General features: G+C 35.1%; 1 protein-coding gene across 12 annotated transcripts in view; it reads left to right on the forward strand.

Moving 5' to 3' along the window:
• Positions 1 to 26,717, forward strand: part of ADK (adenosine kinase) — a 505,936-nt gene that overhangs the window by 392,374 nt on the left and 86,845 nt on the right. For all 12 annotated transcript variants that reach the window (XM_077895077.1, XM_077895086.1, XM_077895079.1 and 9 more), the window contains one exon: positions 18,877 to 18,912. In XM_077895077.1, coding sequence (XP_077751203.1) covers positions 18,877 to 18,912 — 36 coding nt within the window. The remainder of the gene's footprint in view (positions 1 to 18,876; positions 18,913 to 26,717) is intronic.

Here is a 26,717-nt window from a genome sequence, read left to right on the forward strand (position 1 = left end):
CTCTGAATTTTTTCACCATGTTAGTATATATTTCTCAACTTTTGTACACTATCCTATCATATATTTAGTCAAATGTACATTTTTTTCTTGCAAATAGCCTTTTTGTATGTGTGTCTTTGCTGTGTTCTTGCTCCTTAATCTCACATGACCCACACACAGCTCACGTCACTTTAATCTTATTTTCCTTGAATTAAACGAAATACAAATTTAAATCCCTCTCCTGGGGAATTAAATATGTCATTACTGGGGTACTTTCCTTCACCTCCTTGGGGTTCTGACAAAGTAAAACATTTGCGTACATACACACACATACACACACACACACACACACACACACATGCTGAATCTTCTGTCCCCATTAGCTCTACAGAGAGACCAGTGTTATCCCTTAAAGATCATCAGCTGTGCTGTGTCTTGGAATGTGAGAATCTTGGCCAAAGCTGGTAGCTATAATAGCTTAGATATGACTTCCTCTATTCAATATTTTCTGTTGGTCCTTCAAGATTGACATTTTATGGGGCACCTAGATGACTCCATCAGTTAAGTGACCAACTCTTGGTTTCGGCTCAGGTCATGATCCTGGGGTCATGGGATAGAGCCCTGTTTTGGGCTCCACACTCAGCACAGAGTCTGCTTGAGATTCTCTCTTGCCCTCTCCTCTGCCCTTCCTCTCATGCACTCTCATGCACTCGTGCTCTCTCTCTCATTCTCTCAAATAAACAAAATCTTTTTTAAAAAGAGAGAGATTGACTCTTTTCCTTCCCTATTTTGTCCTCAAAGACCCTAAGAAAATTGCTTAGTAGCATGAGCAAAAAAGGTATATAGACCTTGTAGCGCCCTAAATTATTTAAAATATGGTTTAAAGGCCTGGGAGTCTGGGACACCTGGGTGGCTCAGTGTCTGCCTTTGGCTCAGGTCATGATCCTGAAGTCTGGGGATCAAGTCCCCCATTGGGCTCCCTGCGGGAAGCCTGCTTCTCTCTCTGCCTATGTCTCTGCCTTTCTCTCTGTGTTTCCCATAAATACATACATACACATACATACATACATACATTTATATACCTTTAAGAAAAAAAAAAGGCCTGAAAGTCTGAAGGTCAGGTGAAAATAAAAGGATTGAGAAGAGAAAAGTTAGAGCCTGGAAAGTCAAATTTTAGGTCTTAGGATTCAGCCTGGCTCCAGTAGTGCTCCAGGAACATTACTGTATCTTTAACATGTGCTTGTTGAGTTGATGAAACAGTATTTGCATAACTATTCCCTACAACTGAATTATGAGAGTTAAAGATTTTAACAATTCAAGATTACTGCCTATGATACTGGTGATCTTTTATACAAGTGGTCATGTCAAAAACAAAACATAAACCTTGTTTTAGGAAGAGGAGCAATGTTACAAGACTCCACTTGCAATTCTAGTTTTCAGATTAATGAATATGATAAAATTAAGATGGAATAAAAATTTTAGGAGACAGTTAAATAAAATCCAAATTGGATGTGGAATAAAGGCCAAATTGTTATTTTCAGTCATGTGGTGCATATTTCCATATGTTCTGAAAATCCTCAAGAACTTGGCACAAAGTTCTGCTGAAATAATTTCTTCTTCTTAAATGACAGGTGCCTCATCTTTTATTGTACTATTAATTCAGAATCCCATCAAGTAAGAAAATGCAGAACATAAAGGATAAATTTATAAGCATTTCCCTAACTTTAGCCATAGAATCATTACTTTCTATTTCCTTCCTCTCCTTCACCTTCTGGCCTCCTTATGTCTTTATTTTCTCCTTCTTTTCGTTTTAACCACAATCACTTCTCTATCAGATGGTTCTTGTTTCTACTTCTGAATACATTTAAATGCCATTTATAAAATCATAAATTATTATTGAATTTATGTTTAAAAATCTAATGGGATTCAGCAGTAGTTTGAAACTGCAATATAATTATTAAATGTGGGTTTTAATACCAGTGATGATTCACATTTTCCAACCTCCATATTTTACAATTTGTTTTTCTTGGCAAGGGTATAAGTATCCATGAATAAGGCGAAAGGTTTCTTGAATTTTGGCTTTTAAAGAAGGAATGAATCTTTTACTGTCTTCTAAAAAGTTACTTTACCATTTACAAAAAGATACAAGCAGTAGAAAATGACAGATACTTAAATCTATTCACTGATTTATGCCAGTTAGAGTCGCTGGACTTTTTGCTTCTGAAACCCTCCCTGATAGGAGGCTGTCTGTGGTTGTTAGGGACCTTCCAAAAAGTCATTTTTATGGTCATTGAATTTTAGAATTAGAAGAACTTCAGGAATTATTAGAGGCTTCTCATTCTCGAGATGTGGAATCTGAGAAAGACAGTTTGTGTCTTGCCCAAAGTCACATGAGAGGTAAAGTAAGAGACAAAGCAAGAATTGGAAATCAAGTTTCTTGATTCCAGCTCTAGGACTGTTTTTATACTATTATTTTATGAACATGGAAAGCAAGCTGATTGTTTACCTAAAATTCATTATATTTTGTGTATCTTAGAACTTGTCATTTCTTTTTAAAAGATTTTTAAAGATTTTGTTTATTTATTTTAAAGAGAGAGATTGTGAACAGGGGGATGAGCCAAGGGGTATGGAAAAAGAATCTCAAGCCTACTGTCCACTGAGCGTGGATCCCAATGTGGGACTTCATGTCACAACCCTGAGATCATGACCTGAGTCGAAACTAAGAGTCAGATGCTTAACCAACTGAGTCACCCAGGAGCCCCAGAACTTTTCATTTCTATGCTTTATTCTTTGAGTTAAAATATTTTGTATTAGTCATCTGTTTTCTGATTTGCCATCTAAGAATCATTTGTCTTCCCTTTTCTATCCAGTCCACATAATACTGCTATGTAAGCTAATCTTTCTAAAATGTGGTCCTAACTATGCCACTTACCTGCTCAAAAACCTTAATTATCTCTCACCTCTTCAATCTGCCTACCACATAATTAAATGAATTAATAAATCCATTGTCCTAACTTATTAAAGACTAACACTACCTTTCAAATCTTAGTGCTTTCTGCTCTTCTACTCATCCCTTATGATCCAGCCAAATTGGACCACTTGCTATTCTCAGAATACATCTTTCATTTTCTATACCTTTGTGTCCTTCTTTATTATGTCTTCACCTAGATTTTTACCTATCTTTCTAGGTTTATATCAAATTCTGGAGCACTTGACTGGCTCAGTCAGTAGAGCATACAACTCTTGATCTTGGGGCTGTGAGTTCAAGCCCCATGGTGGGGCAGGGTTTACTTAAAAAAAAAAAAAAAATTCCCTTCCACTATAAAGCCTTCTTTTGTTCTCTTTCCTTTTAATTTCAATCGTAGCCTGCTACACTCGGACTTTAGTTTTTGCTTTCATCTTAATTATTCTTATTTTTGGTTAATCAGATGAGTTTAGCAGGGTGCCATATAACCGTGGAAATAAGTGATATCTAATATGTTCATTGGTTGCTAAAGTTCTTGAAACAGATGGAAGATAGTTATTACCACCCTTTTTTATTCCTACAACAGATAATCAAAAATCTGCCCAGATCATCACAACCAAGAGAAGTCCTACAAGTATATATTAGGATTTATTTACTGGAGAAAATAGAAAGGCTTCATTTTAAATTTGTGAAGTGTACCATAGTAACTTATTGCTGGTTATAAGCTCATTTAGAAATGTAAACTTACATTTACAGAAGTCTAAATGTAAATCTAAATTTACATACTGTAAATTTTCTAATTATCTTGCATGTCAGCAAAGTAAAATAGTAGCTTGTCATAAAAGTGCTTAGTTGGTAACTTACCAAGTCCTCAGACTGAATCATGTTTACTATTTACCCCGTTAGTTAATCTGTATGTAGGGTGTTTTATGCTTTTTGTTTAGTTAACTTGTTCGTTTGTTTTTTTGCTGTTCTTGCCCACTTCTATCATAAATCTTTTGACACTTATCTTTATATTGTACTCTGATACCCAGTATCTTCCAGTGATGTCTGGGCTCTATATATCTTTGAAATATAATTATAGTTTTAAAATTCAGAATAAGGGGCACGTGGGTAGCTCAGTAGTTGAGCATCTGCCTTTGGCTCAGGTCGTGATCCCAGGGTTCTGGGATCAAGTGCCACATCAGCTCCCTGTGGCAAACCTCTGCTTATGTCTCTGCCTCTCTGTCTCTGTGTCTCTCATGAATAAATAAATAAAATATTTTTAAGTAAAATAAAATTCAGAATAGGATATTCTTTTAGGAAAACTATCACCCTGATTATTTGTGTATTACTTGGAAGTGAGGCAAATGCCAACATCCTTTATGGTAACTTTCCAGAGCAGGACAACTGCAGATATGGCCAAGATATGAATTGTATAAATACTGTCACAGAACAGAGCAGACCAGCAGTTTATGAAATATTTAGCCAAATTTTAGATCTCATTCTTGAAAATCTCAATACTCATACATACAAAGATCTTTTCCCTTTTTAAATAACATTCTTTTGATCAGTTTAACTGATTCCAGTGCACATTTATTAATCATACTACATGCAAGACAGGGTCCTAGGATAAGATATAAAACCCGGTTCTCAAGAAGCTCATAAACTAGGAAAGAAAATAGACCATGTAAATAAATTATAACGTGATGCAAGAAATAGCATAATAGAGGCATATACAAAGCACTAAGTCAATGAACTCTGATCCCCAAAACAAAGTATGAACACAAGAAATCAAGTCAACATAAATCTACTGCAGAGGTATTTCTTCTTTGCTTAATGTAGGCAAGTGCTTTGTCTTTATCATTTGATAAATCAACAAGGATTTATTATCCTGTGCAGAGCAATATGTTAGATGCTTTGAGGATACAAAGTGAGAAAGAATTTTTGCACTAAGAATTTATAATCTAGTAGGAGAGATAAACTGTCTATACAAATAACGGTGTTTCCAGTATGCACATAATTGCCATAAGAAAAATCTTTACAAATTGCACAAAACTCTTCTGCAATGCAGAAAGCCACTTCTGGAGATAGGGAAAGAAGAGACCATGAACAATTCAAGAAGGCTTCCATTAAGCAGAAGATGGCTGAACTAACCCTGGAGGGATTGGTAGGATTTTGACAAGGGTGGTTGAAGGATATTCTAATTCATTTAGTGCCTACATGTGCAAGGTAGCATGAAGGCAAAAAAGCCTGGGGCATGTTCAGAGAATAGCAAGTATTCTAGTTTGAGTGGCATCTGGTACATGTATAAGGGAGTAGTAAAGGATCAGGCTAGACAGGAAAAGTAGGGACACTTTATGGAGGACCTTTGAAAGTTAGGCTATGGAACTAGGACTTTTATCAGGAAGCAGTAGTAGATAGCTTTTTGGGCAAAGGCTAATTGAAGTTGATATTTAGGAATCTAATGCTGGAATCTAATGGTCATGTGCAAGGATACATTCAAGCTGAGAGTCACTGGTACTAAAGACTGGTTAAGTGACTATATAATCTAGGCAAGAGGTAGTACAGGACTGACCTAGGGTTGTGTTGGTAGGAATGGAAACAGAGTTCCAGATATTATAGGCCTTATAGTTGGTAGAATTTGAAACCATCAGAGGCAAAGAGAAAGTGTCAAAGGAACTCTGAAAGTGAGACAGAATATATGATGATGATAGTAAATCAAAGTAGTAAAGGAAACTACCCTCCCAAAAATGTAAAGAGAGAACAGATCAGAAAATCAGTAACTGAATTCTAGAGAAAAATTGTCTTTAGGGAATTTAACCAATGAGAAAGACGATAAGCAACATTAAAATAAGAGAAGAAAGGGAAAGAAGTGATTGGGTGGCTCAGTTAAGCCCCTGATCTTGACTTCAGTTCAGGTCATGATCTCAAGGTCATGAGATTGAGCTCTGCATAGGTTCCGGCTCAGCCTGGAGTCTGCTGGAGATGCTCTTTCCCTCTCCTCCTGCCCCTCCCCCCACTATCTCTCTGTCTCTAAAATAAATTAAATCTTTTTTTAAAAAAGGAAGGGAAAGAGGATAGGTAACCAAAAAGTTGGGAGGAGAATTTCTAGGAGAGTGTAGAAAATTCAAACTCTGAAATATCAGTTAAGTCTCATTTCTCATCTATTAAATTATGCATTGAAATTGGGAAATCCAAACAAAAAGAATTTGAATGTACAGGAGTAAGTTGGGGGAAATTGTCCAAAGACCCAAAGGAGGTGAAATATTTACTCAAGAAATGAAGAAATTGGCAATGCAAAGATATTTGGAGAGATTGAAACTAACCCTCCGAAAGACTAGAAGGAAATGAGTACTCATTTTATTTTTTAAAATAATTATTACTAAACTTTACACTATGCAGAAATCCTTCTTTCCTCAAGAAAAGCAATTAAGTCCTATTCAAAAAAGTCAAGAGGAAAGGCTAAGATTAGTGAGAACACAGTCTCTGAAATGGATGTATATAGAAGCCAACTTGTAATACAATGTACAATAAGTCAAAATTGCTGTTAACAAAATCCCATGTTAGCCCAATCACTTTATAACATTCAGTGTAATAAAAATGCCAGTATTTTGTTACTAGCTCTGTGCTGTATTACCTTCAATTACCAATGTGTTGTTGATACCCAATGAAAACTCATCCTTTGTCATGGAGACTCCTAAACTCCACAGGCAAGCACTAAGATTGGATAATGTGTTCTTCCAGATTCTGACGAGAGGTAAAAAGATAGACATTTCTTGAATTCTAGTTTTTAGACTAAAATAATTGTCTCCCATTTAATTATCAGATGCAATATGAGCTTTTCAGAAATATTAATCTTTTTAAACCTATTTCTTTTTCATATAGCAAGGGTAGGTGAAATCACACTTTCCATCTAACATTTATTGAGTACCCTGCTACATTCTCTGTTGAGTGTTTTCTACCATTTTTCTGTGATTTTTTTTTTAATAGCCTGACTTGTGCACTTGGCTAATTTCTTTTTCATGCATATTGGATTTTTTTCTTTGACTTCTTTGTAGTTTTTGTTTTTTTCCTGAAGAGACCTTTGTTGATCATTACTTCCATGTTATCCTAGCTACTTCCCAATGGCCATTGTGAAATTTTAAGTTTGTTTATATGTTGGACTTCTTTCTAAAGCACACATAATTATTATCTGTCAGCTAGCAAGAAGGAAGGAAATGATACTGGTTATTGGTAATAATATTGCTTATTGGATATTTGAATGTGATGTTTTATATACATATCCATAGGTTAAAATTCAGACCTGAGGAGAAATTATGTTTTTCTTGTTTGGTTGGTTTTTTTCTACTAGAGAGAGGAGACTAGATGCTTTTTTGTTTTTACTATATTTTGTTATTAAATCACAATGTAGTCCTATAAATTCCTTTTTTTACTTAGTCTAGTAACATTTTGGACTATGAATATTAATATTCTGTCGTCTTCCTCAGCAGACAGGAGATCCAAGGAGTAGGGAAGTTTTTGTGATAGGTCCAAACCTAAGATCAAAACAACTAGAAACTGATGATCTCTGTATTCTTCTGACATATCTCACACCTTACCCTCACCACTTTGCTCACAGTAAGGTTCATAAAAACAACTCTGCCTGTCCAGTTGTCCAAATCTGTGTTTTATGTATTGTTTGCATTTTATTTTTACCTACTTTCTAAAAATTATTTTTTTACAACTTCCAAACTAGAATAAGTTGAGCCATTAGCATGATCCCAGGGAATGGGCTTTATAAGCAGTGGTATCACAACTTGACAGTTTGGGATTGGGAAGGATCATGCATGGAATATGGAAAATATAAAGGATATTGGTACACCTTTGAACTGAGAGAATCCTTAGGCAGTTAACAAGAATGCTAATCTCTCCCCACTGGAGATCTTCCTTTTGTCTAATGCTTAGCATGGGGTCCATAATGCCTTTCTTGTTGACCTGCATGTATATTTATCTAAGTTCATAAGAATTGGTTATTTAGCTGACTTTTATTGTCCTTTTTTTTTTAACATAGGTGCTTTGAGTTTTAGGTTGTTGGTTTTTTTTTCCCAGTGATTGAAAGAAATAAGACCTGTCAAAAGATGCACATTTTACTTATCTTAAGGCTAATAAGCTAGAGCCTACTCTCCATAGGGCCTTCAATTCTTCATTGGTAACTTAAGAAAAAAATACATAAATATCCTAATAGCATAACTCAGGGGTCAGCAAACTTTTTCTGTAGAAGTCCAGTTAGTATGGTCTCTGTTGAGCTAGTTAACTCCGCTGTGGTAATAAGCAGAGACAATCCTAGACAACATGTAAATGAATGAGCATTGCTGTGTTCCAGTAAAACTTTATTTATAAAAACAGGCAATGGGCTGAATTTGTCTTACAGGCTGTGGAACTTGGGCACAAAGTATTGATCATACATTATAATAGATCCCTCTATTGGGTGAAAGAGAGGATCAGGGAAAACATTTTTTAAAAAAAGGAAAGATGGGGATGCTCAGCAGTTGAGCACCTGCCTTCGGCCCAGGGCATGATCCTGGAGTCCTGGGATCGAGTCCCACATTGGGCTCCCTGCATGGAGCCTGCTTCTCCCTCTGCCTGTCTCTGCCTCTCTCTCTGTGTGTCTCTCATGAATAAATAAAATCTTTGAAAATTAAAAATAAAATCAATAAAAATAAAAATTAAAAAAGAAAGATGTTAATTACCTACCTGGAGCTTTCTAGTTGGTAATCTAAAAAAAGCAAGAGGGGTAGCCCCGGTGGCAGCGGTTTGGCGCCACCTGCAGCCCAGGGTGTGATCCTGGAGACCCTGGATCGAGTCCCACATCAGGCTCTCTGCATGGAGCCTGCTTCTCCCTCTGCCTGTGTCTCTGCCTCTCTCTCTCTGTGTCTCTATGAGTAAATAAATAAAATCTTTAAATATATATGTGTATATATATATATATATACATATATATATAGCAAGAAAATGACAATTATATAGGATATGTAAAGTAAAAATGGGTTTAGAACTAGAGTTATTCTTCAGAGGGCTTCAATTATAGATTACTGATAGAGTGTTTATGATTTAATGCAGCAGCTCCAAGTATAGGAACCATATCCTTTGTACAATAATATGCAAAAAGCAATGTATGAGATGCTTAGGATAAGTGATCAATCTGATTTGTCTTTGGCTTGGTCATAAACTGTTTTAACCAATAAATGGAGAACTGCAGATTTGTTAACGTGCCAGGATATTTTAAGATATGTACTTTAAGACGGATCCACATTGAACCTCTGCTGGACTAATGGAGTAAGCGAGACCAGATTTATCTTCTTCCTTAAATAACCAGACAAAATATATAAAACAACAGTCTCCAGACATTAGACAACAGGCAGCACAAGACAGTGATCCCTCAGAGAAGGTCAACAAATGAGAAAATCCTACAATTGCCATAGCATTCCATTTAGACAGAGTTTCTAGTCTACAATGTGAGAAGGGGCTCCCAAACCTAGAGGTCCAACTGAACTGAAAGAGTTAAGCACTGAAGGATGCCAAGATGGCTAGAATTTATAGCAAAGAGAGACGCCTGGGTGGCTCAGGAGTTGAGCCCCTGCCTTTGGCCCAGGGCGTGATCCTGGAGTCCTGGGATCGAGTCCCACATTGGGCTTTTTGTGGGGAGCCTGCTGCTTCTCTGCTTCTCTCTCTCTTTCTCACTGTCTATCCGAATAAATAAGTAAATAAAATCTTTCTAAAAAATTTACAGGAAAGAATTCCAGAAAAAAGTACAGAGATAAGGCACACACACTAAATATCTGCAGAGAGTTCCCTAGAGTCTTCAGCTGAATACTGATCAGGATATGTGTATGAGGAAAGTATACAAAGTGAAGGATGAAACATTGGAAAGAAGCAGAGAGATTATTCTCCCAAGTTCACACGGGCTGATAGCAGTTTCTGTCCCCACTAGCCAGAGTGGAGAAACTGCTAATGAATGGGTTGTTTTATTGAGTAGTCAAAAAGATTATATCAATAGGGTACCAGGTTTGCTCTAGATTAAAGGCTGCTCTCATTTAACCTACCAAAGCTTAAAACTAAGCCTAGAAAGGATCAAACTATTTCCAAGTAACCTGAATTTCAGAATAAACCTCAAAAATGTGTAAAGTAGTAGAAAATATCCAGCACCCCAAAACGTAAAATTCATAATGTCTGGCATCCAGTCAAAATTATTGAGAGGCAAAGATGCTGGAAAATGCAACCCAAAATGAGGAAGAACATCAATCAATAGAAACAGGTTTAGAAATGGCACAGATGTTGGAATTATTTGACAAAGATTAACATTTTTAAATATATTCTGTATTTCAAGAAGATAAAGCATAAGCCTTAAGAAGAGACTATATACATATATACATATATATGTATGTATTTGTATGTATGTATAAAGATTGAACTTCCAGAGAGGAAGAATGCACTGGATGAAATAGACATTGCAGAAGAAAAAAATAGTAACTAGTGATCTATAGGACAGCATCAGAAGCTATTCAAAATTAAACACTGACAGAAAATAATAGTCTTTGAAAAAACAAACCATGCATGAATGAGCTGTGGGACAATATCAGGTGATCTGATATACATATTTGGAGTCTTGGGAAAGAGGAGAATGAATGAAAAAGTATTTGAAGTCATAAAGGTTGTAAATGTTCCAAATGTGATGAAAACTATAAACTCACAAATCCAAGAAACGCAACAAATTACAAGCAGAAAAAACATGGAGAAAACCATACCAAGAAACATCATAATGAAATTGCATGAAGTCAGTGATAAAATCTTAAAAGCAGCCAGGTTGATTTTTTTTTAAGACACATTATATACAGAGAAACAAAGATTAGAATGACAGCAGTCTTAGCATCTGAAACAGTGCAAGCTAGACAGACCTTAGAGCACTGAAAGAAAAAAAAATTGACAACCCAGAGTTATATACCTAGCAAAAATATCTTAAAAAAAAGAAAAGAAAAGAAAAGAAAGAAAACAAAGACTTTTGTTTTAGACATATAAAAGCTGAAATAGTTAATCAGTAGAAAACCAGCACAAACCATTTAGGAAGGCTCAGATCTAAGTGCTACCTATAACAATTACTGCTATATAGTCTTGGACATACATTAATTTCTCTGAACCTTCAGATATTTATCTGTGATATGAGAAACCTATTTTGAGGATTTTTATGAGGATCAAATGAGGTAAGGAAAATAATTTACATTTGTTGAGTGTTTCCTTTGCGCCAAGCATGTCTTGTCTCATTAAAAATGGAAATACAGTATCCAATAAGAGGCTCACTGGTCTGAGATTTTTCTTATGCTATCATCTCTCCTCTTCAGTAACTGAAAAACATGGGTTATTCTAGAATTTACCCAAATAGCTAGTCAATCAAATTTTGTTGAAGTACTTTTCCTAACTTTGTTTTCCTTTAGTTACCACCATTAAATATGCTTTAAGGTGGGAATGAACAACTTTCTTTGCTATAATAGACTCATCAGCTAATAAATCACTTTGTGAAAGGGTTAGGTATGTCCTAAGCTAAACCTAATTTTTTTCGCTTGTGTTTTGACTGCTAATGTTTTTTTTTTTTCAGTCATGTTTATTGAGGTATAATTTATATACTGTCTATGTAACTTTTATTATAAACCTATTGGATAGGGGCCATGAATGTCTTTATAGCTTATACTTTGCCCCACTGAGTTTTTGGCACTCCATAAATGTTAAATAATATTTCTATTCAGCATTCTGCAGACAGGAAGCATATGGTAATAAATGTCAGAGCACAGGTTGAAAATCCCCCCAAAGTTGTGTTATATTTCTTGGAAAAGCCAGTACAGAAATTTTTGTGAATAAAACTTATTTTAAAAAGCAGTTCCCAAGCACATATTTTACTTAATGATTTTTCTCTACCCTTCTTTTACTTTATTTTCAAATTACTTTTCCTCTTCAAAACTAGTATATTAAAAATAGTATAATTTTAATGGAGTGCTGTAAATATATATAAATGATTTTTTAGATAACATAAAGAAAAGGTAATTCTTAGTCTGAAGGACAGCATGAGGAAATATTTAAAAGCTTAAGCAACATAAGTCTTTATGATATATTGTATGAAAAGAAATAAACAGCAGGTAGTTTTTTATTAAATATCAGCATGACTTATAAGTGTATCACTGCTACAGTTGTTGCAGACCTTATAATAGTATTAGACTTTGACTCAAAAATATTTTTCTCACCTGAGGATCTGGCACTACTTAAATATCATACTCTATTCTCAGTAAGGTAATCATTGCTTCAGAATAATGAAAGACAGGGATGCCTGGGTGACTCAGCAATTGGGCATCTGCCTTCGGCTTGAGGTGTGATCCTGGAGACCCAGGATTAAGTCCCACATCGGGCTTCTTGCATGGAGCTTGCTTCTCCCTCTGCCTATGTCTCTGCCTCTCTCTTTCTGTCCTCATGAATAAATAAATAAATAAAACCCTTTAAAAAAAAAAAGGATAATAAAAGACATTGTAAATTGAAACTAAACCTGATGCCAAAAAACAAATCTTATGTGAAAAATAGTATATCCCAGTTATCTGTGTAGAAGAAATGGTTAACCATAATCAGTTATGCAAAACCATTTTGAAAGTATGTATCTTTGCTCACCCTAAAATTGATGTGTTGACCACACTTTGATTTGATTTCTGTAAGGATTTTTGTTTTTATTTTTTGTTTTTAAGATTTATTTATTCATGAGAGACACACAGAGAGAGAGGCAGAGACATAGCGGTTAAGCCTACTTCTCCCTCTGCCTATGTCTCTGCCTTTCTCTTTCTGTGTCTCTCATGAATAAATAATTAAAATCTTAAAAAAGAAAAAAAAAGAACACTGCACCCTTAGTGTAGGTCTTCTGAGTCTAAACACTGTACTCTTTTTATTTTTTTTAAGATTTCCTTTTTTTTTTAAGTAATATCTACACCCAATGTGGGGCTCAAACTCACACCCCAAGATCAAGAACCACAGGTTCCACTGACTAAGCCAGCCAGGTGCCCCCACCCCTGTACTCTTTCCATTTGGCCCACTGACCAGTACTATCTTAAGGCCATTCGAAGAGAGCATTATGCATCTAAATATGTATACAAATATGTGAATTTTATTTATAGAAAGATAACATTCTTAGGCTCTCACCTACACCATACCATTTAGGATTTACAGCATTGTTTCAAATATTATGGAATCAAAGTCTAATACCATTGTGAAGTCTGCAATATCTATCATAGTGACACACATCTAAGTTGATAGTATCTGTTAGCCTAAACTATACGTAGGAGAATGCAGAGATAACATGTTGAATGGAGAGATAACAAAGTAAAAACATAACTGGTTTGGTGGCTCCATTTACCCTTGGCTTTTCCCAAATCTCTGAACTCCTGTGACTTGAGTAAGAACCATCAGCATCCCCCTCCTCTCCTCTTGGAATTTTCTTCTTCTCCCGTGCTTTGGAGCAACAAAGTAGTTTATTTGGGATGAATGGTTTACTTTCTGTAGACAGTCAGAAGTTACCTTTCTTTGGTCCTGAGTTGGATTTTCTCCTTTTTTGTTTCATTCCATGAAGTTTCAACCTATACCAGGACCCCTCATATCTGAGATCAAAAATAGTGGTAACATTAGCAAGCAGGTAATGGTTCTAGCTGGGTTCAGTGACTTCAGGTACAGAGCAGGAAGTGCAAGGGCAAGGGCAAAAGAGAGGTAAATTTTGTTTTTAAAGCCATTTGCTAACTTCTCAAAATAACTTCATGATATGTTTAATAGGACCATAGAAAACTATCTTTCTTAACAGAAGCTAAATAATAGTTCCTACAACTAAAAAGTAAATTTCACAAAGTCAGAGGGTACAAGGTCAATATACAGAAATCATCTGTATTTCCATATAACTAGTAAAAAACAATTGGAATTAAAATAAGAATATGGACAACTTATGATTTTAGTTTAATATTGTTTATAGATCATTCTACTTTATAAATTAAAACTGCAGCATTATCAGACAAACTGCAAAAACAAAACCCAGCTTTCTCTTCAATTGAATATAAAGGAAATAGCTCTTTGATAAACACAAACATGCACCCAAGTTTCTCCTTCCTTTCTGTATAGTCTGAGGATTGTGCTTTCTAATAGTGGCTTGCTAATCCCTTTAAATAGCTCGTAATCTAAGTATTCCATAGTTTTCATTAACCATGAATTTCAGCTTCTTTTTTTTTTTTTTTTTAAACCTTAAAACCCATATTTGGTGGTTGTTTCACTAGCACTCTTTTAGCCTGGCCGATGAAGCAGCAAGCCTACTGCAAATCCTAAATAGATGAGAGTCTGAGACTTTAATTATATGTCATTTTATTCACAACACTCGATTCCAGGAAGGAAAAAATGACTTTGCTGTTGTAAAAGACATATTATGTGAGTATCATTCATTGTAAACCAAAAATGATACTGTATTAGAGCACAGCCAACAATGGGAACTAATTCTGAAAATGTGACCTGTCTAGGAAACTGAATAATAGTGAAAGTTATCAAAATGGAAAGAAGTGTTAATGTGAAATCCAGCCTTCTCAGAAATACTCTTTCCTGGCCTGTTTGGTTTTGCTTTTGTTGCTTGTCATGCATGAATGAAAGTGCTACACTCTCAGGGGAGCAGGAAAGCCTCTGTCGGTTGTTTATTTCCTTAATCCCTCCTCCTTTGTGATTTTTGATGTCAGATCTAAAATGGAAAGCCTGTAAATATAATGATTATCACATGGATAATCACCTGCATTAGGAACCGCCCTGCTTCTCTATTCTAACCCTAGCTGTTCTCCACACGTCACATCCACTCTGCAGTTGGATTTTAACCTGACTGCTTCATTAGATTTGTGAACTCAGTACGTGGCGCCCTGGGGCAGCACAGATGGGGACGTGCTTGTTTTCTTTTCTCACTTTTACTGCAAAGACACACTAAAAAGTCCTTTTCAATTTAGTATTATCAGTTCACTTGGAATTAACCCTGATATTTGGAACCTGCCTTACTCTTCTGCCAGCCGTCTATACCCCTTTTTGCTTCCCTACTTTCAGACCTAATGCCTTTTCTTTCTGTCCCTCCATGCAGTGAATCTGAGGACTAAAATTCTGATTAAAATTCTTACTAGGTCAAACTGTCCCCCTATGTTGTTGTGTTATTTGTTTTGCTGGGAGGGAAAAATAAATGTTGTTTCATCATTGTATCTACAAACACCTTCAGATCAGAGGTTAGCTGTGGGAAAGTCTACAGTGATGTGAGCCAGCTGCCTTCTCTAATGGAGTGACTGGGGGCACCAGCTCAAGATCAAAAGAAGGTGAGAGGAAGTCAGGAGATAAGATCTTAGCTTTTCAATGATAGGGCACAGCTCTGCAAACCTGTATGAGGGGGGGCGCTAAGATAAAAAATTGAGTTGACTTTTCTTCAGCATGTCCTTCCTCAATCAGAAATATATTGGTGCTTCAAATAGTTTACAGATGTGCAAGTGTCCTAGGGCCTGGTTTCCTTAAAGAATAATGATCTGACATTTATATATGTGTCTTCTTGCAATTAGTCCGTTCCACTGTACCATAACACATCAAAGTTAATTGCTTCTTATATCTGTGTGAGCATAACTGGACCTTAAAAAAGCATTTTAACTACTGTATGTTGAATTTTGAGTTTTTATGTCTTATTGTGAGTTTTCATCATACAGATTCTTCATATTAATTTTGTCTTATAGTTCTCTGGGCTTCTTTCTTGCCTCTGATGAAGCTAAATAAGCTATAAGCTAGCAGAGCTTTTCAGTTATCTTTTTTTAAAGGATTTTATTTATTTATTTATTTATTTATTTATTTATTTATTTGAGAGAGAGAGAGAGAGCGTGCATGAGCATGGGGGATGGGAGCAAAGAGAAGCAGACTCTCCACCAAGCAGGAAGCCCGACATGGGGCTGGATCCCAGGACTCTGACATCATGACCCGAGCCAAAGGCAGACACTCAACCGACTGAGCCTTCTAGGCACCCCATCAGTTTTCTTTCTGATATAAGAATTAGCTTGATCAATTCTTGGGTTGGACAGCTTGGGAAAATATTACATTGATATCTTTTGAGACTTACCCTTTTCCTTAAAATCCAGGCCAGCAAGTATTATTGATTATATGGTGTACGAAGTTCTATTATAAGTAAATTGTCAAAGAGGCCAACGTTGGGCAGCCCGGGTGGCTCAGCGGTTTAGCGCCACCTTCAGCCCAAGGTGTGATCCTGGAGACCCAGGATGGAGTCCCATGTCAGGCTCCCTGCATGGAGCCTGCTTCTCCCTCTGCCAGTGTCTCTGCCTCTCTCTGTGTGTCTCTCATGAATAAATAAAATCTTAAAAAAAAAAAAAAAAAAGCCAACCTTGCATACACCAATTGTTAAGATCATAACTCCGTTTTTCATTAATCTATATCACCAAGGCTAACTCTGTCAACGTTTGCTAGTGAACAGCCTAAGGAATTGTACTTTCAACTTATCTCTTTCTGTTAACTTCAGGGTTTAGCTGTAATCATCCATTTTGACTTTTTCAAGCCCTCTTACAAGGGGTCTTTAAATCTATATGTCATTAATATATCGGACCATAAGCACATACATACTTCTTTCCCCAGTGTTTTCCTTAACACGTAGATAGTACCCAAATTTGTGCTGGAGACACTGACTTACTTTCTGCCTTACATGGTTTGGTGCAGCAGTCGTTTCAGTTGAGTTGGATCTGCTCACTACTCAGGCTCAAATCCCATCCTTCTATTAATATCTCTTGGCAAAGATAATTTTGGAGGAATGTAAGTTAAGATGTAGAGGCTCTTGACAGTTGTCTGCAGTATTTTTTTTTTTTCATTTTCGAGAGGGAAGTTTAGTTGAAAAGTATTATTGCTTCTATTTTCTGTATCAGTCCTAAAATTAAAATATATGCAGAAAGTACAAAAAGGGAAAGGATCTGGTTACACAGATGTGTTTTTTATCATTTGATAGTCTGTTTTAAGAGCATTAGTAGATATGGTAATGTTCATCAGATTGTGCCCTTAAGATATTTAGGAACCTAGGAAAACATTGTGAATTTAAAGTTTTTAACTAGGGGTGCCTGGGCAGCTCAGTTGTTTAAGAGTCTGACTCTTAATTTCAAGTCAGGTCATGATCTCAGGGTCATGAGATCCAGCCCCATGTCAGGTTCCACACTCAGGGTGGAGTCTGCTTGAGATTCTCTCTCCCTCTGCCCTTCCCTGCTCTCACACACACACACATTCTCTATCTCTAAAATAAATAGATAAAATCTTTTAAAAACAAAATAAAAATTAAAATGTTAACTATTTAATGTTCATCTTCTGTTACCCTGTCATCTGTATAAAAGAGAAATTGGGGAGGAGGAAGATCATGTGCTATAAAAGTTTTCAAACAAAAAATAAAAAAAAAAAGTTTTCACACAGAGAAAATACTAAATGCATCTAGATTTTTTTTTTTTTTTTTAGGAAAACATCCCCCAAATCTGACTATGTAATTCTGAACAACCTCAGTGAGAAAGAAAAAAATGGGAGAATAGCAAATATCCCAAAAAGTGGCACAATTTTTAGCTCCATGAAACACTTAGGTTGGAAAAAAAAGCAACAAAATACAAATTTAAAATGTGCATCAAATAATAAAGACAATGCTAACAGGCAAATGATATGACAATATCTTGAAAATTTCAGTGATAAAATACATCTAGATTTAATAGTTGGTAACATTTTGCTATTTTTACTTCACTTTAATTTTTTAAGTATTCTAAAGTAAATTAAATTATCATGCCATTTTATCCCTAAATACTTCAGAAGAAGCTTCTAAAATTAAGAACATTTACCTTATCAAATTACTAATTCCTAATGTTATCTCAATCCTGTTTCTTAATCAAATGTATCTGATTGTCCCAAAATGATATCTTTCTTAGATGGTTTGTTAAAAACAGGATTCAGTTAAGGTCTGTACATTGCTCTTCGTCATTTTTCCCTTCCTCAAGTTATCATGACATTGATTTATTGAAGAGACCAAGCTGTTTGTCCTGTAGAATGTCCTACTTTATGGATTTGTCCATTTATTTTCTCATTGTACCTTTTAACTTGTTCTCCTATCCTCTATATTTTCTGTAGACTGCCAGCTATTGAATTAAAGTTTTGATTAATTAATGTTAAAAATGTGGTCAGAAAACTTTATAGATGGTGTGTGTCCTTTATATTGTATCATAATGGAAGGCACAGAATATTTGGTGATTCCAGTATTAATGATGAAAACTGATAGATCGATCACTGGGTTATAGGTGATGACAGCTTGATCCTTCCATTATAAAGTTATACTTTGCTCCTCGTGACCGGCATATAATCTCTGATATTTTGATTCCATGAAATACCCAGCTTCCCATCATCCTTTCACCTAATAAATTTAGCATCCATTGATGATCCTTGCCTGAATAAATTTCATTAGGGATTGCAAAATGGTGATTTTCTGACTCTGTACATTTATTAGCAGACATTCTTCTCTGCAGAAGAGCTTTCTGAAAGGTATTGTTTCAATTAAAAACACAACCACCAGTATGTTCCTTAGGTTTCAAATGATTGTCTTTCTTTGCTGAGGTCAAAACACCTGAACTCACTGTGACAGCTACAGTAAAAACATGCACTACATCTTCTTTATTCCAACTTGTGAAGTGTGTTGACATTATGCTGCCTTTTTTTTCATGCCAAGGGAAAAAAATCTTTTTTAGTGTAAGAATAAAAATTGAACTATGTGGGTATATTGAGATAATTGTGTAAAAAGAAGACTGTTTGAATGAGTTTCAAAATGGATTATTTCTTCATTACCTAGCACTTTATAATTAACTGTTCTTTTTTTTTTATTTCAGGAAGCTGCCACTTTTGCTAGAGAGCAAGGCTTTGAGGTGAGTTAACCCACAATTGCACACTAAACAGATCCTAAAGGTTTTTTCTAGCTGATAATGAAGTTCTTTTGGACAGTGATTGATGTGCTATTATACTCTCAGAGCCTCGCAGCAGTTGCCATGGAAACTTGGCAGTCGTCATGGTTTCTTTGTTCTGCCAGCACAGTGTTATGACGCACTCTGCTAGGTCTGCACCCAACATCGCCTACAGATGTTATTTATTGAATTTTGAAAAGCCTCTTGGGAAGCCAAGAGGTTGGGCACGGTTTCAAGCTGCCTCTGCAGATATGGGGCCTGTCAGTTTGTTCAGTTAAAAAGCTACCTCATTAGCTGTATTACATTTCATAAGGATTCACTGCTAAAGCAGTGGTGGAGCAAAACTAAATAGTGAAATATAATGTCATTTAAATAATTTCACCCCTACCACATGTAGATTATCATTATGCAAATTAATTTCCAAAAGGTTGTACTTAACAGTTGTTATGAACTGATTAATCTAAATCCTGCTCATATAAACTTCCTATTTTAATCTTTTTTTTTCATCTCCATCTCTCTCCTTTTTTTTTTTTTTTTTTTTTTGGATAGCATGAAACATATATAAACCTTCTGAAACCAAATATCAATAATTGGCTTTAGTTTCCAAGACCTAATTCTGTTTTCCTAGTGGAAGTATTAGTTGTCAAGATTCAAAACTCCATGTGGTTGTTGTTGGCAAAATTAGGACAACAGACAAGACCATGATTTTATCTATGTAGTATCCATCTTCTAGTTGATTGTTAGAAAACACTGACTCTAATCTGAGCCCAGGTAACTGACACAGAATTCACAAACTGAGTTTATAAGTTTTATAAGCATCATATTTATTGAGGCAGAACTATGGAGAATGCTGTGTTCTGTACAGCAACTTGCAATGTTGCATGGTAGTAATTTTTAAAAATTAAACTGAGTAGAGCTGGAATATAGAAATTCTTTCTTTATTTACATGCTCAGTATTGTCTACCATCTAGAGAATCTGTGAGCATTGATTAGATATATCAGTAAGCTAACTTTGAACTCTTTAGAGAAAAGTGTTGTATGAATTTGTGATGGAACTATTATTTAAATGTACTAAAGACAGATTCATTATCGAGCAACAAAGTAATACATGTGCATGTTACCCATGTCATAGGACTTGACAACCAGATATAAAGCTTCCTCTTCTTGGAGGAAGACAATAGCTTGTGTTATAAGTATTCTATGAAAAAAGCTAGAACCTATGAAAAAACCATATCAGGCAGGAAAGCTTGCCTCAAAATACTTGATTATTAGAACTATGATAGCTTCTTGGGAGTTTTCTTTTTTGGTTTTAATATATTCTTATAAATACAGGGTTGAGTCACATGTAGAAAGAATAAAGATTTCCAAGTATTTTTTTTATCTAATTTAAGTTTCACTTTGTAATTTCCCAAACTGGCAATTGGTATTCACAAGTAGATATACTCAGGGTAATATTCAATTTAAACATTAAATGTTTGATCATGAAAATATAAGTAAATGTTTTCAGTCATGTCTTAAAATTTCACTAATGTTAAGTTTTAATATTAACAATTGATATTCTCTTTTGTTACATCAATATTTTCCATAGATAAAAGCTAGTAAAATGTAAATTTATAGCTTGTTTTCAGTGTTACCATTAAAAAAACGTATTTTAGTTCTAGAAAATAACTGGTTTTGTATATGCTTAGAAATATAACATGTTGCATAACAAATGATCATGATTCTGTAGTACCTGCAGATAATAATTTTTAAATAGTTTATTAAACCTAGTTCTAACTTTTATTGCCCACTTGAGCTACATGCTTTGAATATGCTTGGTTTAAATTCAGTCTTAGCAACAAACTACTTTTTCTGTTTTCTACTAAGTGGCACCATATTAACCTATCCATTAGTTCTTATTTACTGATTCTAGATTTTTTTTAACCATAAATCTGCCATAATTGATTACAGCATATAAACAAAGTGATGATATTTATAATAGTATGTCTTATTACATTCTAACATAGCAAAACTACTCTTGGTGATGCTGACAGTGATATGTTAGATTAGGTAAAGCATACCATGTCTTGATGTGTCCCTTCGTGAATTCCCTAAAATACTACAAGCATTGAAGTATATATAAGAGCCGTGAGTAGAATATTTTTATTAATCCATATATGGAATGTTATCTAGAGGAATTCAATTATTTTAAAAGGTCATTAACGTTTCCTTAGCCCATTAGACAGTAATAGGAAAGCCTAAGTTTAAATTTGGTGTTTTTAAATAATCAAACAAGAATAAATCACTTTATCTTGATGGTTTAATACCTATAGAAATGTGTTAATGCTCTCAGATCTGTGACAAACTAGACAAAATCTGCATTTTATCCCTCTCAACCTTAATTTTGCCTCTAAATTGGGGCATGAATGAGGAAAGAAATGAGAAGATTAAAAAGAAAGGTGAGCATTTTTTTTCTTTCCACCAGCTCTGCTGTCCTACCCTCATTTTCTATTATAAATCCCAATCAGTTCCCAAAGCCACTGAGTATTGCCACTAGTGATATGTCTGTTAACAGACCAGTCCAAATGCCTCTAAAAATACCAGTGTTTATTCATCAGGAAATATCTTCAGTGGCATTGTTTATGATATTCTGGTTAGCTTCTCTGCAAATTTTAGATAATCTTTCTTTTAAAAAAATCTTTAATCTTTAAAATGAATTGGGCAATTTTCAGTAAGAAGAGGCAGCTTAGGAGGGCACTGGAGAATGAGATAAAAACTGGAGCTAGGCAGAGCACAAAGCAGGAGAGGATATATATATATATATATATATATATATATATATATATTAGGAAATTGCATAGTGCCTGATTTAAATGACAGACCTGCTAAGAATTTAAAATGACAATTCTTGAGGTAAAAAGTTTCATGAGGCCTTTTATTATTCTGTAAAATCAGTTCAGACTGCAGTGTGTTTTTAAATCAACTTTATCTTGAACTGAACCGATTAAAGGTTTGTATTTTTAGAACCTAAATAAAAATAAGGTTACTTAAAAATGTTTCATTATGAAACCTTTTAAAAAGCTGTATTGAAAATTGATTTATTAAATAAAGAAAATATCTCCGTAAACCTAAATATAATATACTTTGTATATTCTTTGTGCAATGGACTCTGCCAAATGATGAAGATAATTCAAACCTTCTCTACTGGGTCATTTATTCAGTTTTACTCCAAGCAACGAATTTTAATTTTATTTTAGATCTCTAAGATATATTACTTCTGACCATCGAGGAAACAAAGCAGTCCTTTTCCCAACTTTCCCCCACAGTCCCTGACTCTAACCAGAGGATCCTGGACTTGAAATCTTTCTCTGACCATTGATGACTCTATCATCTCATACCACTGAGACAGGAAAGTATTGAATTGTGCTATCCAGTATGGCATCCATTAGCCACATATGACTATTTAAATTCAAATTAATTAAAATTAAATAAAATTTAAAACTCAGTTCCTAAATCTCAGTGGGCACATTTCAAGTGTACTTTGTAGTCTATGTAGCTAGGGACTACCATATTGGACTATGCATATATAGAACATATCCATCATCACAAAAATTCCATTGATCAACACTGGATAGAAAGTCCACAGAGTATTCAGGAGATATTGATTCCCAAAGTAGTCTCTGAGATTTTTCTAAGGTTCTTGTGTTCCTCACAAATACAAAGAATACAATGAATGATCACCCAGAGTTTCTGGAAATAAGACACTATGTTAGGTCCTGCTGGCTAAGAGAATACAATGCTGCTTTTCTAGGTGACCGAGTCCCAAAAGAAGACCGTTTTTTTTAAAAGAGTAGGTTAACAGAAAGAGAAAGGTCATCTTTTAGCTCTCTTCATTTAATCATTTATTCATTCAGTAAATATTTACTAAGCACTAACTCTGTACCTGACACTTTGATAGACCCTGAAACGAGACAGAAATGACCAGAAAATATACTGTGAAAGAGAATGTGGGAGAGGTTTCTATGTTTTAAATACAATAGTCATGGAATGACTCTCTGAGGAAAGTAAAACTTGAAAAATATGGATATCTAGCATTGACAGAAAAAAGCAAAACAAACAACAGGGAAACAAATTTCAAACAGAGAAAACAAGAGTACACAGGCCCCCAAAGGAGAAAGAGCGTAATGTACTGTGAACTCCAAGAACTGACAAAAGGCCAATGTGACTGGAATGAAGTAAGTGAGGAGGAGGTGGTAGGAGATAAGACTGGGGACTGACACGTCATGTGAACACCATAATTATTACAGGAGTTTCTATTTGGAAAACAAAAGAATGTGATATGGTTAAGTGAGGCAATGTGTGGGAACACCACAATTGGTATTCCATAGGAATAGGTAGATTATTAACATTTGTATCATCAGCTTGTTAAAAATGGAATGAAGAGAGTGTATTCTTTAATTTGGAAGACAATGCTAAATTTAAGGTGTGTGATCACCAGTGACAATAAAAGCATAATTTAACATTTATAAAATGCTTCACAGTTGATAAAACCTTTCCAACATATCATTAATGCATTTAATACTCACACAAACCTTTTGGGAGTTAGCATGTTATGCCTTATCAGTTCAACAGATAAAAAATAGGCTCCATGACTTGTTCAAGGTCACACATAGCTAATACATCTGGAGCCAGAGCCAGAGCCAGCTCTTTAAGTCTCGTACTCTTTATAAACTACACTTATTTCTTTCTCACATCCTAACATATTGGAGGAGGAGATTTGATTTCCAAATGACCTTGGAAATGAGAAATATCTTGGAAGTCAAAAATTGAGAATCACTAGGGTAATATGCAAGCCAGAATAATTAAGGGGGGCGGGGAGCAAACCTAAATACAAGATCAGCAATGATTTGTGCATGTGGCAGAAAAATTATTTCAGTTCAACATGCTATAGTTTTGTGATAACAGAAAGCACACTGCCGGAATTCAAAAAAGCAGTACAATCTGCAGATAGCATGGAATATCCGTTAAGAGTGTAATTTCTGGAGTCAGACTCTGTGGGTGCTAGCCTTGCCTGGCACTAGCACTTAGTATCTTTATGATGTTAGGAAGCTTCTTAACCTCTCTGTGACTCAGTTTATTCACCTACAGAATAAGGATATGGTATCCACCTATAGAAATTAAGTTTAGTGAGTACTTTAGAGTTACATACATGGCTCATAGCTAAATTGTATGAGCTTTCTTCTACTCCTCCCCCCTTTTCCTTTCTCTCCTCCCTTATTAGATACCATAATTGAATTCCCAATACACAAAACTCTTGAGGCCCTTTTTAGAGATTTGGGGGCAACCTCAGGATATAACAGTTTTGGAGAGTATTAAAATGATGGTCATTAGAGGAAAGAAATTAATATTTATTAACTATTTAGCATGTGCTAAATATTGCATTAAGCTCTTTCACTTACCTTCTCTTCTTTCTTCACAACAATTATGTTCAACTTTTTATTTTGAAATAATTTTACACTAAGAAAATTAGCAAAAATAGTACACTCAGCCTTCCCTAATGTAACATTTTACACAAATAAAGGTATAATTATCCAAACAAAGAAGTAAGCATTAGTATGATACCAGTAACTAAACTACAGTTTTTATTCTGATTTCACCAATTTCTCCTTAATTTCCTTTTTCTGATCCAGAATCTAATCCAGGAAAACAAATTGCATTTATCTGTTATGTCTCCTTAGTTTCTTCCTATCTGTGACAGTTTCTCATTCTTTCCTTGTTCATGATCTTGATCCAGTACTTGTCAGGGCATCTGGGTGGTTTAGTCAGTTATGCATCTGCCTTCGACTAGTGTTGTGAGTCAAGCCCTGCATTGGACTCCCTGCTCTGCAGGGAGCCTGCTTCTCCCTCTCCAGCTCCCTCTGTTTGAAATAAATAAATAAATATTTTTTTAAAAAAAGAATATTTGTCAATCATTTTATAGGATGCCCCTCAATTTGACTTTTTCAGATATTTTCTGTTATTTAAGTTGAGGTTATGCATTTTTGCCAGAAATACCACATAAGTGATTTGCTCTTCTAGTGTATCGTATCAGGGACATAGATGACATCCCATGCCTTAATGTTGATGATGTTAACTTTCATCACTGGGTTAAGATGGTGTATGCCAGCTTATTTTTTGTAATATTATTGCTTTCTTATTGTATTTAATAAATATCTTGGGGGCGATATTTGAGGACTATGCAAATATCTCATTTCACCTACTAATCTGTAATGAGAAGTATCTTAGAGGAGATACTTTGAGACTATGCAAATATCCGGATTCTCTTCCAACTTTTGCCCACTAATTTTGGCATATTTCTTTCCCAATGTTATTTTTTCAAAATATTTATTTGAGAGAGAGAGCGTGCACGGAAGGGAGAGAGTCTTTAAAGCAGACTCCGCTCAGAGCATGGAGCCTGAGGCAGGGCTCAATCCCATGACCCTGAGATCACAACCTGAGCTGAAACTAAGAAAAAAAAAAAAAAAAGAAACTAAGAGACACTCAAATGACTGTGCCCCCAGGCATCCCCAAATGTCTTTCAACATAATTATTTTCTTAGTTTTGTAGATAAGGAAATGGACCCTCACAGAGGTTTATTTACCTCCTCAAATAGCAGAAATCCAGGTGTGTCACACTCTCAAGTCTCCTGTAATTTCATAATTCTGTTAAGTGTTAGCCCAAGTATAAGGAAGAAGAGTCTACAGAGAGATGGAGGTAGCAGCAGAACTAGAAATATGTAACTTTGAGAAGACAATGTGGAGGTTTTAAGATTCCATACTAGATGGGGATCAACTATTGAGGCCAAAGCAATGGCTTCTCAAAGACATAGTAAGAAATTTAAATTTGGTGTTCACTGACAGTGATCCCCGAGTGACAAAGGAGTTTTGTATGAACTGTGGATATGGATACAACTAGAATAAAGCTTAACCATTCTGAAAAGATTTGTGTTTTATATTTGGGAAGTTTATTTCAATCTTGAATTGCCATTTTTGTAAGATTTCATTTGAGAGATAAGATAGGTTTCTTTGAGGGATGCCTCAGGGGCTCAGCAGTTTAGCACCTGCCTTCAGTCTAGGGCATAATCCTGGAGTCTTGGGATTGAGTCCTGCATCGGGCTCCCTGCGTGGAGCCTGCTTCTCCAGGCTGTGTCTCTGCCTCTCTCTCTCTCTCTCTCTCTCTCTCTGTGTGTCTCAGGAATAAATAAATGATCTTTAAAAAAAAAAAGAAGAAGAAGAAGAAAGTTTTCTTTGATTAGATTACCAAAGCTCCCATTAAAAAATATATCTTTCCACTGGCTTGGTAAAAGACAACCATGAATTTTCATTCTTAAATAATTCCTTATAACACATTGAAGAAAGATCTCTATTTTAAAAATATCCACTACATGCAATGGTATTCTGTTCCCAAGTTGATAAAATGAAACTATGTGTTTCTGGGCTTTACCCCTTTATCTTTATTAAATAGGAACTGTACTCAATCATAAGCAAAATGCTGACAGATGTGAAACTTAAGTGTGGTAAGGAAATTGGGAAAATATATGTCAGTCATTTTAATTTAATATATATGTTTATTTGAGAGAATGAAAATATCATCATTATGTGACTTCTTTTAATTTTAATTTTCTTTTTTGGGGGGTGGGGGTCCTTTCAGCTGTTACTAGTCATTTCTAATAGTTTTTCCCTAAAGAATTTCTTTTCTCATATTATCAGGCTTAGTTTTGTTCTAAAATGAACAACACAAAGTGAAATACT

The sequence above is a fragment of the Canis aureus genome, chromosome 4, assembly GCF_053574225.1.
Source record: "Canis aureus isolate CA01 chromosome 4, VMU_Caureus_v.1.0, whole genome shotgun sequence".
Lineage (NCBI taxonomy): Eukaryota > Metazoa > Chordata > Mammalia > Carnivora > Canidae > Canis > Canis aureus.